This window comes from Alligator mississippiensis, chromosome 1 (assembly GCF_030867095.1).
Source record: "Alligator mississippiensis isolate rAllMis1 chromosome 1, rAllMis1, whole genome shotgun sequence".
NCBI lineage: Eukaryota > Metazoa > Chordata > Crocodylia > Alligatoridae > Alligator > Alligator mississippiensis.
Genome location: NC_081824.1, coordinates 479797519 through 479813881, shown reverse-complemented (window position 1 = coordinate 479813881; position 16363 = coordinate 479797519). Strand labels below are relative to the sequence as shown.

The window sequence follows — 16363 nt, the reverse complement described above, 5'->3', positions numbered from 1 at the left end:
AAACAATGGCCACAAGCTAGCAGAGAGCAGATTTAGCCTGGACATTAGGAAGAACTTCTTCACAGTTCGAGTGGCCACCGTCTGGAACGGGCTCCCAAGGGAGGTGGTGCTCTCCCCCACCCTGGGGGTCTTCAAGAGGAGGTTAGATGAGTATCTGGCTGGGGTCATCTAGACCCAGCACTCTTTCCTGCTTATGCAGGGGGTCGGACTCGATGATCTATTGAGGTCCCTTGCGACCCGAACATCTATGAATCTATGAATAGTTTACTGTTTTCTGCCCCACTCGGAGGCTTGGGGGGCATGTCTTTACCCTGTGATCTGTTTTCTGGACTGCTGTAAAGGCCCAGAGAAACAAACACCTGAGCATAAAATAGCAGATCCCGTCGGCTCCGAGCCTTTATAACAACAGGCAGTAGGCGCGCGTCCCTTGGACTAGGTCTCTTGTTAGCAGGAGGCTCCTGTGCGAGGACCGAGTGGATCTCCGGCTGGTTGGAAACGTTTACCCAAGCAGCAGGTTTTGGTGGCGATGGTAGGTGGAGGACTGCCCACCTCTGCAGCTAGTCTGGCATGACAGACGAGTCCAGTGCCAAGCACGTCACGTCTGCCTGTTGAAAGGCAGAAAGTAGCCCGTGCAGGTGGAGGGGTGCCTTCAGTGCTGGAGCCTGGGCCGCAAGTAAGATACGTCTTACCAGTGTTACATATCCCTCACACCCAGGAGTTTCAGCCACACGCCACCCTCCTCTCTTCCTGCGTCTCCGGCCCTGGCAGACGTGCGGTTGAAGGCACGAGGGGGTCGGACACATGATCCCCACCACTGCGCTTCCTGGCAGGACGTGTGATCCTGGGACTGAACAGCAGACCCCGCCATACTATACTGCCAGCGCGAGGGGAGCCCACGCTCGATCTGATCCCAGGCTCCTCCTGCTCCGGCCAGCAGCAGGCTCCCAGGACGGGGAGCCTCAGCAGCCGACGGGGCTCCCAGCTGCCGGGCACAGCGGGGCCCTTGACTCCAGCGGGCCCGGCACGGGGAGCAGCAGTCAGCTGATCGGGCTCTCGGCCAGGGGGGACGGGAGAGTCAAGGACTCCCAAGTGCTCTGGAAGCTGGGAGCCCCGGTCAGCCTGGCCACACATTCAGTTAATGGTGTGCTGGAGACAGCTCTAGAACTACTACACATCCCTTGTGTAATGACTTTGTGGCCTATTCCTGCTTTCATCACGCCATTCGCTGCATGAACGGATCGGGCAAGTCTTTACAAGACATCATTAACTGGTTATTCATGTCTGAAGTGTAAAGCATGCCCGGCACCTCTTAGGGGAAGTTGCGTACAACTGTAACCGCTGCTGCTGGATTTGAGCAGGGCTTAGGATCCCTGCAGAGGCAGAGTGGGCAAGTTTGCAGAAAGTTGTTGCTTGCAAGAGCACACGCATGTTTTTGCTCGGGTCCTGAGGCAGGACAGGGCAGGGAGCTCCGGCCCGGGGACTCAGCCAGGCTCCAAGAAGGGAAGGCGCCAGGACCACGGCGCGCGGGGAGGATCCACCCTGCAGCCTGCCTGTGAGATCTCACCCATGTGGAGCAGGGAAGAGCTGCTCTCGCCCAGGAGGCGCTGGCAGAGAGCAGGACTTTCTGCAGCAGCACCAGCCATGGCTCCTGTGTTGGCAGTGTGACAGAGAGCGGATGTCTTGTTCCCCCGCGTGCTCCTGCTGAACGTCACTGCAGTGCAAGGTTGACGCTGGGGAGTTGTACTGAGGGTGCCTGTGATTCAACTGGGACGCCGTGTTTCAGTGCATTGATACCTGCCTTCGACAATTCGATTGCCGATATCCAGTAGTGGGGCAGAGGAAAACCAAGGCTGTGGCTGCCCCAGTCCCGCTGTGTGCCCAGGGCTGGTGGGACTGGCTGCACGTGCCACGGCTCGGACTGCCCCCGTCCGCGGGGTGGAAGAATCGCGCTGTGTGCCAGATCCAAGCCAGAGGCTGCGTTTTGCCCAGCTGTGAAAACACAGGGAAGAGCAAGGGAGAGGGAAGTGCAAGGACACAGCAGAGCCAAGCCACGCCGGGACTGGCAAAAGAGCTGGCGCTGCAAGAAGCACGAGCTGGAGCTTCTGCCAAGACTCAGGCCAGGATTGCTGGATTCAGAGTCCACAGTGCTGGGCATTGCACCACGCTCCCTGCATCGGGGGCTCCCCCAGCCTCTGTGCAGGACCTTGCCAGCCAGATGCCACCTGCCCAGGGCAGCCTGGCCCCAAGATCCCCTGAGTGTCTGTGGGGAAGAGCTCCCGAGGCTGGCGGGGCAGTCTGACTCCCATCCACTGCTCCAGCGGGGCACGGCTTCAGGAAGAGGTCCTCTGGCCATCCACCCATGGGGAGGAAAGGGGCAAGCGAGGAGCTGCTTCCCCTCCACTCGAGCGGGTGGCTGGAGCAGCAGCAGCCGTCTCCACAAGCCCCGGCTTTCCTTGGTGGTTCAGGGAGGAGCAAACCCGTGTTTCAAGCACTTGTCCTGGGTCTGGTCCCTGCCCCATGCTGGTCCTCTCCCTCTGCCTGGTCTCTGGTGCCATTGCTTCCCTTCCCTAGCCACGAAGGTCATGAATGCCCAGGAAAGCACCCGGAAAGAATGAGATCTACAAGCCGGCGCCCAGGACGAGTGAGGAGCCCTCCAAGGATTTGCAGACTGCTCTCATAGTCTCTAGCTCCCACAGCCTCTCTTCCGAGGACTTGCTCTCCAAGGCCTTCCCTCCCCACCTCTGGCCCGTCTCGAACTCCCCCGTGTCTGTTTAAAACACGGAGCCCAGACTGCTCCCAGGAGTCCAGACCAGGCCGAGCTGGGGCTGAGCAGCGGTGCAGGATCTCCTCCGGCACGGCGGCCCTCTTGCTTGATGTCTTGTTCCTTTTGCTCCCCCGTCCCACACCGAAGACCCCTCGTCCCTGTAGTGATCTACCAAGACAGCCCATCGTTTCCCCTCGTGCAGGCACACCACCCACTGGACCACTTCATACCTGTGTGCTCCATTGCTTTTCTCCGAGTGAAGCCCCTTGCTGACCCGCTTTTCTATTGCCCTAGCGCAGCGGTGGGGGACGTCCGACCCACAGGCTGGGTCCGGTCAGCCGGGGACTCCCTTTCCCAGCCCCCGTGCCTGCACGGCTTGTGCCGCTCTCCAAGGAGACCCCGCCTCAGCCACGCCGCCAGCACGCGGCAGAGCAGCGCAGGGGCTGCTCCAGAGGTGCTGGGCACGGGGGGCGGGCGGCTTGCTCCGGAGCCAGCGCAGAGCCATGGTCTGTAGCCTGCACGCTCCGGGCAGGGCACGTGATTAGTTGTGAGTTCAGCAACGACACTGTTCACTCCGGTGTTGAACTAACAGTTATTTATTATGTCCAGTCCTGGTGCGTGAGAGGAACCAAATGCCCACCGGCTCCTCGTGGCAGTGAAAATGGAGTCACCAGTGCCACAAAACTGCCACAAGCAACTAAACCCTGCAATGCTGACCACGGGGGCCTTGGCCTGGAAGGGGCAGTGCAAGCAAACACAATAAGACACAGCAGCACGCACGCAGGGGATCGTGGCTCTGCCCCGGCTCCAGCAGGCTGCCCCTGCTAGGGATGCTGCCCCCACACCCTGCCACCCAAGCACCCCTGTCCCCGGGGCACTGAGCCGTCATGTACGTGCACGGGGTCCGGGTCCGCCTGTGCAGTCCAACCGCACGTGTGGCCCTAGATGTGGTGCGGGGCCCTGGACTCGCGCACCAGAAAGCTTGAGCACCGCTGGGCTTACGGACTCGGAGACGCATCAGCTTTCACGAACACGCGCTCACCTCCTCACACGCTATGGCAGGAGGCGCAGAGTGAAAAGGACAGGGCGTGGAGGGAGGGGAGGAGAGGAGAGGCAGGAGGACAGTGCTGAGAGAGGAAAGCAACGTCCCAAGTGACAAACCACGGGGACGGCAGGGATCTGTACATGAAGGACGAGAGCTTGGAGCCGGTCCCTCCCAGGCTGTGTGCGTGGGGACTGGGACATGAAGCAGGTGCTGTGATGGAGACCCCAGCCCTGCCCCCACCCCGGGGGCACCGAGGGGTGGCAGTCGGGGCGCGGGGAGGGGACAGTCTGTGCCCCCCGCGGGTCATGGCAGGGACAGGGATTCCCTCAGGGCTGGGCTGGGACCGGGCACAGGGTCAGGGAAGCCGCGTTGGTGCCCCCAGCATTGACACCAGGACTGAAGTAAGGGCGCAGGGTCCCGGAGAAGGTGTCAGTGAAAGTGAAGAGATGGGACCTGTCGGTCACGTTGTAAAATGAGACCTCGCCCCCCTCGTAGTCCAGGAAAACCCCCACCCGCCTGGGCCGTACGCACATGGGGAGGGGGGTCATGGGGGAGGTGAGAGCCTTGTATCCCCCGTCCTGTAGCCACACGACCCAGTATCCATCGCCAGGCGATCGTTTGACCTTCCCCTTCCTGCGCACAGACTCCCTGCACACGCCCAGGGTCCAGCGCGTCTTGTCTCCCACCTCCACCTCCCAGTAGCGCCTCCCGCCCGTGATCCCCTCTGACCCCAGGACACAGACACAAGGGTCAAATCTCTCGGGGGTGTCGGGCAGATCCTGTCGGGTGTCTCCGTGTCTCACACATTTCCGATCCTCAGACAGGACGAGTTTGGGATGAGCCGTCCCTGGGTCCAGAGTCATGTCCACTGGGGAGAGAGTCACGGGTCAGGGCCGGGGCAGGCGGTCCCCGCGATCACGGGGAATTCCCTGCGTCCCAGGACTCGCGGGTTGGTCCCTGCTGGGAAAGCACCGTTGCCCCACGGGGAAATGGGGGAACAGGAAATGGGGGGACACGAAATGGGGGAACAGGAAAGCGGGACTTCCCAGAGGGATTTTTCCACTGTTGTGAGCTGCACAACTCCCCTACAGCCATGCCCAGGCCCCCCAGCATATAAAGTGCTGGCAGGGACTGGCTCACATCCTCAGGGAGCGTGTGTGCTTTCCACCCCACCCCCCACCCCGCAGCCCCTGCTCACTCTCAACAACCAGGCAGGATCAGGGCAGGGCTGGGGGATCCCTGCAGGGTGAGAGATCTCGCACCCTGATCTGGGTGCAGACTGGCCCAGTGCGGGCACTCCCCATGGTCAGTCTGGTCCAGGCTCATCTGACCCACAAGGGATGGGGACAGGCTGGGATTGTTCATGCAAGTCACCCGTTGGGAGGACAAGGTCCAATGGGGACAAGGTAGTTGAGAAAAAATTAGGGTAGACATCAGGAAAAACTTTGATTCCGTAAAAGTAAGTACAATGTGGAGCACACTTCCAGCAGAGGCAGTACACTTGCCATCCCTGGAGGCGTTCAAGAGGAGGCTGGACAAGCACATCTTCGAGCTCATTTGAGCCCAGTTGCCTCCTGCCCATGACAGGGGACTGGACTTGGTGATCTTATTGGTCCCTTCCGGTCCTTCTTTCTATGACTGTGACTGTGTGCGTGTAAGGAGTGGGACATGCTGGGTTTCATTGCAGAGCCTCTTCCATTCATGAAGGGCAGCCCAGCTGAGCTCAGCTGCACCTGGGCCCAGTCCCAGCTCCCCTCTAAGCAGCGCCTGCTCTAGGGTCTGGACAGCTCCAGCCTGACCTCCCCTCCCCAGTGTCCCCCAGGGGCTGTGATCTGTGCACACCTGCTCCTACCGCACAGTGCCCCCAGAGCTTGGCCCAGGCCCCAAGGACTGCCTCCACTGTCCCCTGTCCTCACTCTTGGTAATCATTCATCCAGGCGCAGGTCCAGGCAGGGTGTCCCCGCAGGGCTGGAGATCTTACACCCCACTCTGGATGCAGACTGGCCAAGGCCAGGCTCTCCCCACACTCAGCCTGACTCCAGCCTCATCTGACCCACGTGGGGAAGGTGATAGCTCTGGGCAAGATAAGTGGGATACCTCAGATGTCCCTGCCAAGCCCGCACCATTCAGGAAAGCCTCAGGGCTGATCCACACCACAGACTGAGCTGGGGCATCAAAGCCCCTTTAAGAATGGATGCCTTGACTCTCCCAAACCCAGTCCCGGGTGGAACCAGCTGCTGGGCTGCAGCTCTGTGTGGGCAGGACTGCACTGGCTGCTGCTTTGCACCATCACGGGCAGGAAACAGCTGCAGAGACCAGGCTGGGACCTGCCAGTTGGGTCCCTGTTCGTTGCTGCCTGGAGGGGGCTGGGGGCTGTGGGCACCTGTCTGCACTCCCAGGGCAAGGCCAGGCCTGGCTGAGGCTGACGTCTGGGCCACCTGCCCTTCCTGCTGCCTCACAGAAGGGACCGTTCTGCCCCGTTCTGCCCCTCAAATGATCAACCAGGTGGATCCCTGTTCCTGCTGTGGGAGGGAGCAGGTAGTGACAGGATCAGGGCTGGACAGCAAAGTGCTGGTGGTCTGAGATTATCCTCTTGCATGTGCCCCAGGCCCAGTTCCTGCCACTCGATCTCCTGTTTCCAACTTCCCCTGTCCCCACTGGAGTGACCCAGCCGTGCCCTGCATGGAAACTACAACGGGACTTTTCCCCTTGCCGATCCAGGGACTCTCAGACCTGGGCTGAGCAGACCGCTTCAGGACTGCAGAGGCTCTCTGCCGACACATCAGTCGCATCCCCTGTGCTGTGTGTGCTACACCCCCCAGTGCACTCAGCACCGCTCTTGCCAATGACCCTGCCATGTACTGCCACGTACCTGTGAATTTCCTTAGCATTTCCACCATCCCTGGGATGCTGCACGGGGTCTTCAGCTCTGTTGAAACAGCTTTTGTTTCCTGAAGCTTCACATCCTTGCTCCTAAGAGGAACATATCCCCCAGCATCGCTCAGCCCAGCTCTTCCACATGGATATGCCTGCCACAACCCAAGCAGGAATGTACTGGGTGGGGGAAGGGGAAGATACAGCACCTGTCCAAGGTCCTTTTCACATCCTAGAAAGGGAAAAAGGTGGGTAAAAGTGAATATTCCCTTGCTGGGTGAAACCATCTGTGCCAACATTTAGGGAGTTTATGACTTGTCTGTTCTATGGGCATCATTTTTTTCAGTGTGAAAATCCTTATGTCTGCCTCTGCCTGGTGCACTTGAATGCAGCCAAGGGGGATGAGCCATTTCTCTGCTATCACCTCTGTCTCAGCATTACTTTGCTCTGAACATTTTCTCAGCTACCTCCAGATTTCCTGATTTCCTTTGCAGCTGCTGACAGACATGAGAAAACCAAATAAACTGTGCTTTCCTGGAAGAGGCCGAACGTTAGTTGGACCCGGCTCCACAGCATCTCTCTAGATCACACGGTTCATTAAGGCTTTTTGTGGCTTTAATCTAAAGTTGATTCAACCAGCTATCACATAAAAGCTCCAAAAAATCCCTGTGGAAGTGCCCAATCTATACAGATATTGGGCAAGCCATGTCCAACTATTGTGCTACCATTTCTGGACATGTGCTGGGCTTGGCGGAGGGGCACACTGACCTTAAAGTCAATCCCTTTGTTTTCATTTCTGTAGGCAGCTTTTATGTTCAATAACTTGGGGCTTCTCCCAAATCAGAATTTCCTCCCAGTACAGACTGGTAGATCTCTAGGATGATGGAAACTCTTGTCTGAGTCTTGGCTCGGTTTCCCCCAGTTCTGGGGTCCAGGCCGAGGGCTGCTTTGTGCCAGACGGCAGCAGCATTGAGGGGCCGGATCAGCAGCACACGCTCACCTTCAGCAGCTCAGCAGGTGTCTGCCGGCTCTTTTCCTTTATTTCCGAGATCAGCGTGCACAGAGAGGAGCTTTGCCGGGAGAGTTGGGCTACGTTCGCCTTCAGGCTCCGCAGAGTCTCGCTCTCCTCCTCCTTCAGTCTCTGCAGAAGCCGCTGCTCCTCCTCGCTCACAAAGCGACGCAGCTTCTTGCACTCAGACTTGATTCTCTCTCTCCGTCGCTTTACCTTGTTCTTCCAGAACAAGCAGCAAAAACAAGTGTGAGCTGTGATCTCCACTTTCAACTTTGCATTGGCAGAGGGAAGGCATGAATTCAGTGTGTGCAGCCCTTTGTCACTAGCTATACTCTCACCAGATATATAATACACACATTAGATATAGTGATGCACTATCTAGAGAAAGGATCACACAATGTCACTCGATGTCAAAGAGCACCTCACATCATGAAGTATTCGCTTTGGGTTAGAGGAGGGGGCAGAGACACTATGGGTCAAACTACAATGGGGCATGGTGAAAGGGACCTTATGGTAGGTGTCTACTACAGACCACCCGACCAGGGGGAAGAGCTGGACCAAGACTTCTCCAGTCAGCTTATGGAGGCAGTTAGGTCAACGGATGTTATTGTCATTGGTGACCTAAACTACCCAGACATTTGCTGGGAGGAGCAGACAGCCAGGTCTGACCGCTCGCGTAGGTCCCTGGCTGTATTACAGGACCTTCACCTTATCCAGGAAGTGCACAGCCCCACTAGGGTAACGCCTTGCTGGACCTGGTCCTGGCCACGGGGGATGACCTGGTGAGGGGACTGCAGGTCCTTGACCACCTGGGCAATAGCGATCATCACCTGCTGCATTTCACTATCCAACGCAGGGTGTCAAGGGCTCACACCAACGCTAAAGCCCTTGACTTCAGATGAGTTTAGGGGACTTCAATGAGCTTAGGAGACTAGCGGGGGAGGCAGTGAGGGCCCAGAAGGTAGAGGAGATGGGAGCCCCCAAGGGATGGTCATACCTTAAGGGGCGATCCTCCAGGCCCAAAGGGTAACAGTCCCTGAGAAAAGCCAGGGGGTAAGAGTGCTCAGAAACCCCCTTGGCCCAGCAATGGCATTCAGCAATGCCTGAGGACTAAAAGGGGGGCGCACAACCAGTGGAAGGGAGGAGCTATCACCAAGGAGGAGTACTCCTCCGCGGCCCGGGAGTGTAGGAGGGCTATGAGGAAGGCCAAGGCAGAGATGGAGCTCAGGCTAGTGTTCAGGATTAAAGACAACAAAAAGTCCTTTTTCAAGTACGTTGTGAGCAAGAAGAGGGCACCAGGCAATGTAGGGCCCCTGCGAGATGCAAATGGTAATCTTGTGGCCATGTCAGACAAGAAAGCTGATATTTTTAACAGTTTCTTTGCCTCTGTTTTCTTGAACAGGGACCGGGACATCCCACCTACTAGAGGTAGGCACAATCTCAGGGATAGCTCTATCAAGCCTTCAGTCAGCAGAGATGTAGTTAGGGATCTTCTGGAAGGGCTGGGCATCTTTAAATCTGCAGGTCCAGATGCCCTCCACCCAAGGGTGTTGAGGGAGCTGGCAGGGGTCATCACAGAGCGCTTGGCCCAGCTGTATGAGCATTCGTGGTCATCTAGCCAGGTTCCGGGGGATTGGAAACTAGCTAATGTGGTCCCAATTTTCAAGAAGGGGAGGAAGGAGGACCCAAGTAACTAGAGGCCCGTAAGCCTCACCTCGGTGCTCGGGAAGCTCTTGGAGAGGATCATCAAGGAGCACATCTGTGGGGGGCTGCAGGGGAGATCATGCTCAGGGGCAATCAGCATGGGTTCGGCAAAGGCAGGTCCTGCCAGACCAACCTGATTGCCTTTTACGACCAAGTAACTAAATCCTTGGGTGATGGTGTCACTGGGGATGTAGTCTTTCTAGACTTTAAGAAGGCCTTTGACACTGTTTCTCACCCCATCCTCATCAATAAATTAAGCAACTTTGGCATTGATGCCTACACAGTTGAATGGGTAAAACAATGGCTGATGCGGTGCACCCAGAGAGCAGTGGTGGACAGGTTGTACTCAACCTGGCGAGATGTGAGTAGCGGGGTGCCCCAGGGCTCGGTCCTCAGGCCAGCACTGTTTAATATCTTCATTAGCGACTTGGATGAGGGGGTGGAAAGCACGCTGTCCAAGTTTGCTGATGACACTAAGATGTGGGGCAAGGTGGACACATTTGAAGGGAGAGAGAGGCTGCAACTAGATTTAGACAGACTACAAAAGTGGGCAGACGAGAGTAGGATGGGGTTCAACGTAGACTAATGCAGGGTGCAGCACCTTGGGAGAAGGCATCCACAGCACACATACAGGCTGGGGAGTTCCCTGCTTGAAAGCACAGGAGCAGAAAGGGATCTCAGAGTCATTATTGACTCCAAGATGAACATGAGCTGCCAATGCCAGACCGCAGCCAGCAAGGCCAGCCAGACCTTGTCATGCATCCAAAGGTGCATCTCAAGCCGGTCCAGAGAGGTGATCCTCCCCCTCTATGCGACTGTGGTCAGGCCGCACTTGGAGTACTGCGTCCAGTACTGGGCGCCGCACTTCAAAAGGGATGTGGCCAGCCTGGAGAGGGTTCAGAGGAGGCCACCCGCTTGGTGAGAGGGCAGCAGGACGGGCCCTACGAGGAGAGATGGAGGGACCTGAACCTGTTCAGCATCAGCAAGCGGAGGCTGAGGGGGGACCTGGTGGCTGCCTACAAGCTCATCAGGGGGGATCAACAGCAAATAGGCAGAGCCCTTTTCTCCCCAGCACCACCTGGGGTGACGAGGAACAATGGTCATAAGCTGATGGAGAACAGGTTTAGGTTAGAGATCAGAAGGCAATATTTTATAGTTAGGGTGGCCAAAATCTGGAACCAACTTGCCAGGGAAATGGTCCTCGCCCCTACCTTGGGCAAATTCAAGACAGGTTGGACGCTCACCTATCTGGGGTCTTGTGAACCCAGCATTCATTCCTGCCTGTGGCAGGGGCTGAGGCTAGGTGATCTGTTCAGGTCCCTCCTGACCCTAGCTACTATGAAACTATGAAACAATACTTTCACTCCACACCGAAAGGGCTGAAACCCAAACTGGGCATTCAGGATCTGGTGCTTCTGCAAAGACCCTGGGGCTTGGAGCAAAACCCAGTGGGCCACGGATCATCTCTGATAGATCTGTTGATGTTGGTGCTTTTGTGCCAGGCCTGGGGCTGTCCCTGGGTCGAGGATGCAGGAGGTGCTCCATGCAAAGAACTTCAAGCCTGTGTTGGCCAAGGGAGATGGATGGGAAGGACCCCAAGAGAGCCCCCTTCACCAACAGGAACTCTCTCCGTAGGAGACAGGCTCCTCTGCCAGTGGCTTGTTCCCTTCCAGGGTGGGGAAAGTGCAATATCCTAAAGTGACAGCCCAAGAACCAGGAAAAGCACAGGACATAACAAGAGACACGTGAGGAAGGGACTGCAGGGATGAAGAACGAGCCCGCACCAGTCCCACAAACCATTACCTCTGCCCCTGTGAGAGCTGCCCCAGGCTGGGGAGCCTTGAAGTCCCTGTCCATGGGCCCAGGGCGGGGCAACAAGAACCGCCTCCCCCTTGGCCCTGGGATGGGGAACAGCAAACTCCAGAGCCCCTTTCCCTTCATGCGGGGGCACCGCGGGTGAAAGAGCACAGGGCTCCCGTTCCCCGCAGGGCAGGGTAATGCAGAGTGCCCAGCCTGCCCTGCCCCAGGGCACCGCAGGAAGGGCTCTGCACCAGTCCTCTTCTGGCTCAGTGATGCCCATCGTGATAGGAGGCATTTAGGTTTCAGAGAACTGCTAGAAAAACCTCACAGAAACCAAAACACTGATGTGATGGAAATCCTGCTGGGGTGCCCAGAGCCCTGGGACAGCTGGGAAAGACAGAGACATGGGCTTCAGGGTGTGCAGAAAGTGAAGCAGCTCTGGGAGCAAACATGGCTCCAGCTTGCAGAGTGTGGCCCATTTTATGGGAGGTAAAGTATGTCATCCAGGCCAGGAGCAGTGGCTCTGTACTCCCCTGGAAATGTGGCAAGGAAGGGGTTAAGCTGCCAGCACCTCAGCCCAGTCTGGTCCCAGCTCTCCCCCAGACCGCAGCATCCCCCTGATGTCTAGGAAGAGCTCCCTCCATGGCACACCGCCCCTGAGGGGGCAGATCTTATAGCTGCCCCCACCCCGCACTGCCAGCTCTGCATGGGGATGAGCTCTTGAGGACACGAAGTGGCACCTGCCTTCCACGCCGCGGTGCTGTCCTTCTCCTTGGACTCCATTGCCAGGGCCCTCTCCATCGCCTTCCTCAGAGGATCCAGGACTCGCTGGAGCTTCACCTGGCAGGAGAACCGTCAGATCCTTATTCCTGACCCTGACACACGCTGGGACAAGGAGGGCTTCATACGGGATCAGTAAATGTGCAGGGAAAGCAAGCAGCAGAAGCAGCCGTGTGTGGGGCTCTGGGGCCCCGGGACCAAAAACCCAGCAGAGTCACTGGCCAGGACCGTGCCCAGGGCAGCGCCCATCCCCGCTCCTCTCGAACCCTCTTTGCAGCCTCTGGCTCAGGGGCTCTGGCACCGGGTACAAGACGCAGCTGATCTTCGATTAACCAAGGGAGATTGAATTAATTGATGATTAAGTGCTTAGCCATGGATTGGGTGGGACTGTGGAATTCATCTAGAATTAAATGACGAATTCATAGATAATTAATTTATTGTTGGGGGAATCAAGGGAGGCTGGTGACTAATCATGAAGTAACCTCCTGTGGATTAAATAAAGCAGGGGGATTCAGTGAGAACCACTTGATCTTGTTATAGGAAAGGGGGAGTGTTGAATTCACTGATAAGGAAGTGCGATGCCGTGCACCATGGGAGACAGGGAACTCCACTGATGTTTGACTGAACTTCCATGGCTTTGGGGAATAAAGCAGCCAGTGAGCAGACAATGAATAGACTGAGGACTGACTGAAGTACCCTACGAAAGGCTTGGGGCAGCAGTGCGAGTGGCAATTGCTGACTGAGGGGTTCAGGATCCCAGGGGTAAGGAAAGGCTACACATTTCAACACCAGGTTGGGCGTAGAAAGGAACAGGCTGCAGGAGTGGAAAGAGCCTGTGAAGAGGCCGGTTCTCATCCAGGCAGATCTTAGCCCTCCTCTTATCACCTGACCTCTCTTCAATCTTCTTAACAACAAGGCGTGGGAGGTGAGACCGAAGGGAACTGGAGGCGGAGACCTGGACAAGAGAGGCGGTGGCTGCCGCATGCTCCTAGCAGAGGGTGCTCTGTCCCCCCTTACCCCCACAGCCCTTCACGTGCTCTGACCTCCAGCACCCCGCACCAGCTTCCACCTCTGCTCGGAGCCTAGGGGCGGAGCTGCCGCACGCACTTCCGGGGAGACCGGGGCGCCTGATTGGCTGTCCGAGCGGGGCGGGCTTTAAAGCCGCGGGTGACGTAATTCCCAGCAGCGGGAAGGAGAGGGGTCAGCGCACGTGTGTCCCTTTTCCCACTGACGGACCGGCGGCGGCGGCGGCGGCGGCGGCAGAGGAGGAGTCGGCGGCGGCGGGGGAGCAGCAGCTGCCCCCCGAAGGTAAGTGTGGCGGAGGGACCCGGCGCAGCTGAGCCGGATCCGGAGGGGAAGCCCCCGGGTCCCATGTAGCTGAGCCGGTAGGAGCCCGCGGCGCAAACAGACGCGCTCTGTAAGAGCGTGCAGGCGTTCGCGCCGGCGGGCGGGAAGGGCCAGGAGAGAGACTGGTGTAGGGTAGGGCGTAGACACCGCGCAGGTCTACAACCAGCAGCTCGGAGCGGTGTCTGCGAGGAGTGCTGCTAGGGCCTCTGCCCAGGGGGACAAGGCTACCCGGGGCTGGTCTGAGGCCTCCACCCAGACCGAGCCCACGGGGGAGCGGATGTCCCCCTACCTCCTGGCCTGTGGGGGATCCCCGGCAGGGCCGGGGGGGCAGAGATTGGGGGCCCCCACACCTGTCCGGCAGGAGCCCGTCTTAGGGCTCTGGAGGCGCAGGCGAGGGAGCTCCGGGAGGAGGTTCGCAGGCTGAGGGGGAGCAGGGAGGCGGAGGATGAAATTGATAGTTATTTCCTTTCCCTGCAGGCCCAGGCACCGAAGGAAGAAGCAGCCCGGGGAGTGCCCTCCACAGCAGAGTGGCAGATGGTCACAGCCAGGACCGGAGCAGCTCGCAGCGAACCGGTACCAGCTTCTCCAGTCCGACTGGTGAACAGGTACGAGGCCCTGGCGACCCTGCAGGAGATGGAAGGGGAGGAGGAAACCCTTGGGCAAGAAGAAACACCACGTTGTTCACACTCCGAACAGGTCAAGAGATCCACGAGGACCCAGAGGAGGAGGCGACGAGTGCTCGTCATAGGGACTCCATCCCGAGAGGTACGGAAGGACCCATCTGTCACCAGGACCCCTCAGCACGAGAGGTATGCTGCCTGCCTGGAGCGAGGATTCGGGATGTGACGGAGGTAATTCAGGGCAGGATCAAGGCCACCGATTCCTACCCATGGTCCTAGTCCATGTGGGTGCTAATGATGCAACCATGGGCAAGCCGGGGGCAAACCGGGGTCGTACCACTCCCGTCTCCCGTACGCGCGGTCTGTGGCCGGCAGCCTGGGCACGCGGGGTGGGAGAGAACCGCGGGGCGGTTTTGCACACGCGAGTTAGAATTAGTTACGGAGGCGTAATGGTTGATTGAAAAGATGGTTTACTTACACCCAAAGATGGTATTGGTGTAGCCTGGACACGTTTCCAGGCACAGTTCCCGCTTGAACCCTCGTTGGAAGACTCTGACAAATCGATTACTCCCACGGAGTTTGCTAGGCTCCTCGGGTCCTGTTAAGTTGGGTTCGAAAAGTTTCCCCGGAGTTATTCAGGCTCCGCGGGTCCGATAGGTTTTCCCCAGAATTTGCTAGGCTCCGCGGGGTCCGAAGTTACAGGAAAGGGATACGTCTAGGATTGCGCTCGGCGACGGGGAGAGGCGAGTGTCATATTGAATGAAATAGTTTGAATGTTTGTGAAGGTTGCCCATTAGCCAGTTTCAGGAAGAAGATAAGATTTATCTCCTTATCTAGTTCATTGTTTTGGGGACTACGTGCAAAAGGTCCTGACTTCGCTTAAAGTCTTAATTTAAATTTCATCTTTTAGAAATCTTTTACAAAGAGAGCAAATATCCTGAATTCCAAGAGATCAAACCCTGGGGCCTTTTGACCAGGTTGGTAAGAAAAGGGCATTTGCAGTGATATGGAAGTTTCCCAAAGGTAATTTAAAATGCTCGACAAAGGCAAAAGAATCTGTTGAGTAAGATCCGAGCCCAAATTTGGGAACAGTGACATATATTGAGTAGGAGGAGCCCGCTGACGGCAGCTCACTCAATAAAAACTGTAACTTGCTGTCCCAATTTGGAGGTGACTATACTTGTAGACCAGCGAAGGAAAAATCGCAAGTATAGCCCGGGTCAGACTGATCACCTGAACCACCCTCTCCATGACACGAATCTCTTAATTCACGCTGAAGCCGCGGAGCGCCTGAAAGGGACTGAAGGAAGGGGACTTAGTCCTATCACTGCTGAAACCAGCCTATCGAATCGTATTGCTGAGGCAAGCCCATTTCATTGAACCGTACTACTGAGGCCAACCCATTAAATCGTATTACTGAGGAATGAAACTGTGGCAGAAATGCCACCCTGGGTGCCCCTCTCCAGAGACCTGTCTCAGCCAGCCTGGGAGGCTGGTGTTTCATTCCTCAGGGTGGGGATCTCCCACCTTGTCTACATGACAAAAGCCTGGCGCCTGGGAGGCGGATGCTCTAGTCACCTGGGCAGGGGGGAAAGACCCGGCCCTGCGCGGGCCCAGGTAGCCAGGGATGCGGGGGAGATTGGTCGGTTTGTAGCCAGTATTGGCAGCTTCGATTGGACCGGGCTGCTGAGGTCAGAGAGGTTATTTAAGGGCTCGGTCCAAGAAGAAGGGGAGTCAGCCATTAGCCATGCGGTCATCCAGGTGAATCTGAGCCTGGCTCTCTCCTCATCACCGCATGCTCCAAGAGTGCCCTGCCTCCAGAGGATACAACAACTACCTCTGGACGATGAGAGTGAGTAAGCTACTAAAGATCCGATTAGATATTTAGTTTCAGTAACTCAGATGCGTTTAAACGGCTACCTCAGCCACCCTGGTTTGCTCTATGGGATTCCTCTGATATTCCTGTAAGATTTCTATGATACTGCTCTACCTTTTACCCTGTTTCCGCCCTACCCCTTGTCATCAATAAAGTTCTCCTTTGTGACCGGTGTGGGAGACGTATTGAGGGGTGGGACTAAATTATGCCGAGGAGGCCCCTTAGGTCTGTGGACTAAGGGAGGCTTCCTAATAAGCCCCTGACTTGGGGAAGTGCCCCAAGTGCTGGTATTGGGTCTAGTACCCATTGGACGATCAGGCCTGCGTTTTCCAAGGTGCGCAGAGCCAGAAGTGAGTCCAGAGCCTTGGATGGTGGCAGCGGGACCCCAGGCTAGCGGGTGTGCTCCAGGGAAGGGGTCGGCCGGACGGGAGGCACCCTAAGGGAGGCACTCGGAGCCTGGAAGGTGGTCGGGCGCGGGGAGGTGGGCAGCTCAACGCAGGAGCGCCCCCTACCGGCCCGCCACACGTGGTGGCAGGGGTGG

At 57.4% G+C, this 16363-nt stretch overlaps 2 protein-coding genes across 2 annotated transcripts; both read right to left on the bottom strand.

Moving 5' to 3' along the window:
• Positions 1 to 3344: 3344 nt before the first annotated feature.
• Positions 3345 to 7390, bottom strand: LOC132249517 (E3 ubiquitin-protein ligase TRIM39-like). The gene is made up of 4 exons (XM_059724815.1): positions 7373 to 7390; positions 6893 to 6915; positions 6682 to 6782; positions 3345 to 4677 (listed from the first exon to the last, which is right to left on the bottom strand). The coding sequence occupies exons 1-4, from the start codon at positions 7388 to 7390 to the stop codon at positions 4136 to 4138; spliced, it is 684 nt and encodes a 227-aa protein (XP_059580798.1). The 3' UTR covers positions 3345 to 4135.
• Positions 7391 to 7634: 244 nt separating this feature from the next.
• On the bottom strand, positions 7635 to 13107 carry LOC132248847 (E3 ubiquitin-protein ligase TRIM17-like). The gene is made up of 3 exons (XM_059723280.1): positions 13023 to 13107; positions 11944 to 12039; positions 7635 to 7914 (listed from the first exon to the last, which is right to left on the bottom strand). Exons 2-3 carry the CDS (start codon positions 11998 to 12000, stop codon positions 7666 to 7668), a joined length of 306 nt encoding a protein of 101 aa, XP_059579263.1. The 5' UTR covers positions 12001 to 12039; positions 13023 to 13107; the 3' UTR covers positions 7635 to 7665.
• Positions 13108 to 16363: the final 3256 nt, after the last annotated feature.

Coding starts and splice junctions, on each gene's coding strand:
- LOC132249517 (XM_059724815.1), bottom strand. Junction 6,783..6,892: donor GTGAAAAGGACCTTGGACAG/GTGCTGTATCTT, acceptor TGTTCCTCTTAG/GAGCAAGGATGTGAAGCTTC. Junction 4,678..6,681: donor AATGCTAAGGAAATTCACAG/GTACGTGGCAGT, acceptor CTCTCTCCCCAG/TGGACATGACTCTGGACCCA.
- LOC132248847 (XM_059723280.1), bottom strand. CDS start 12,000: ATGGAGAGGGCCCTGGCAATGGAGTCCAAGGAGAAGGACAGCACCGCG. Junction 7,915..11,943: donor ACAGCACCGCGGCGTGGAAG/GCAGGTGCCACT, acceptor TTGTTCTGGAAG/AACAAGGTAAAGCGACGGAG.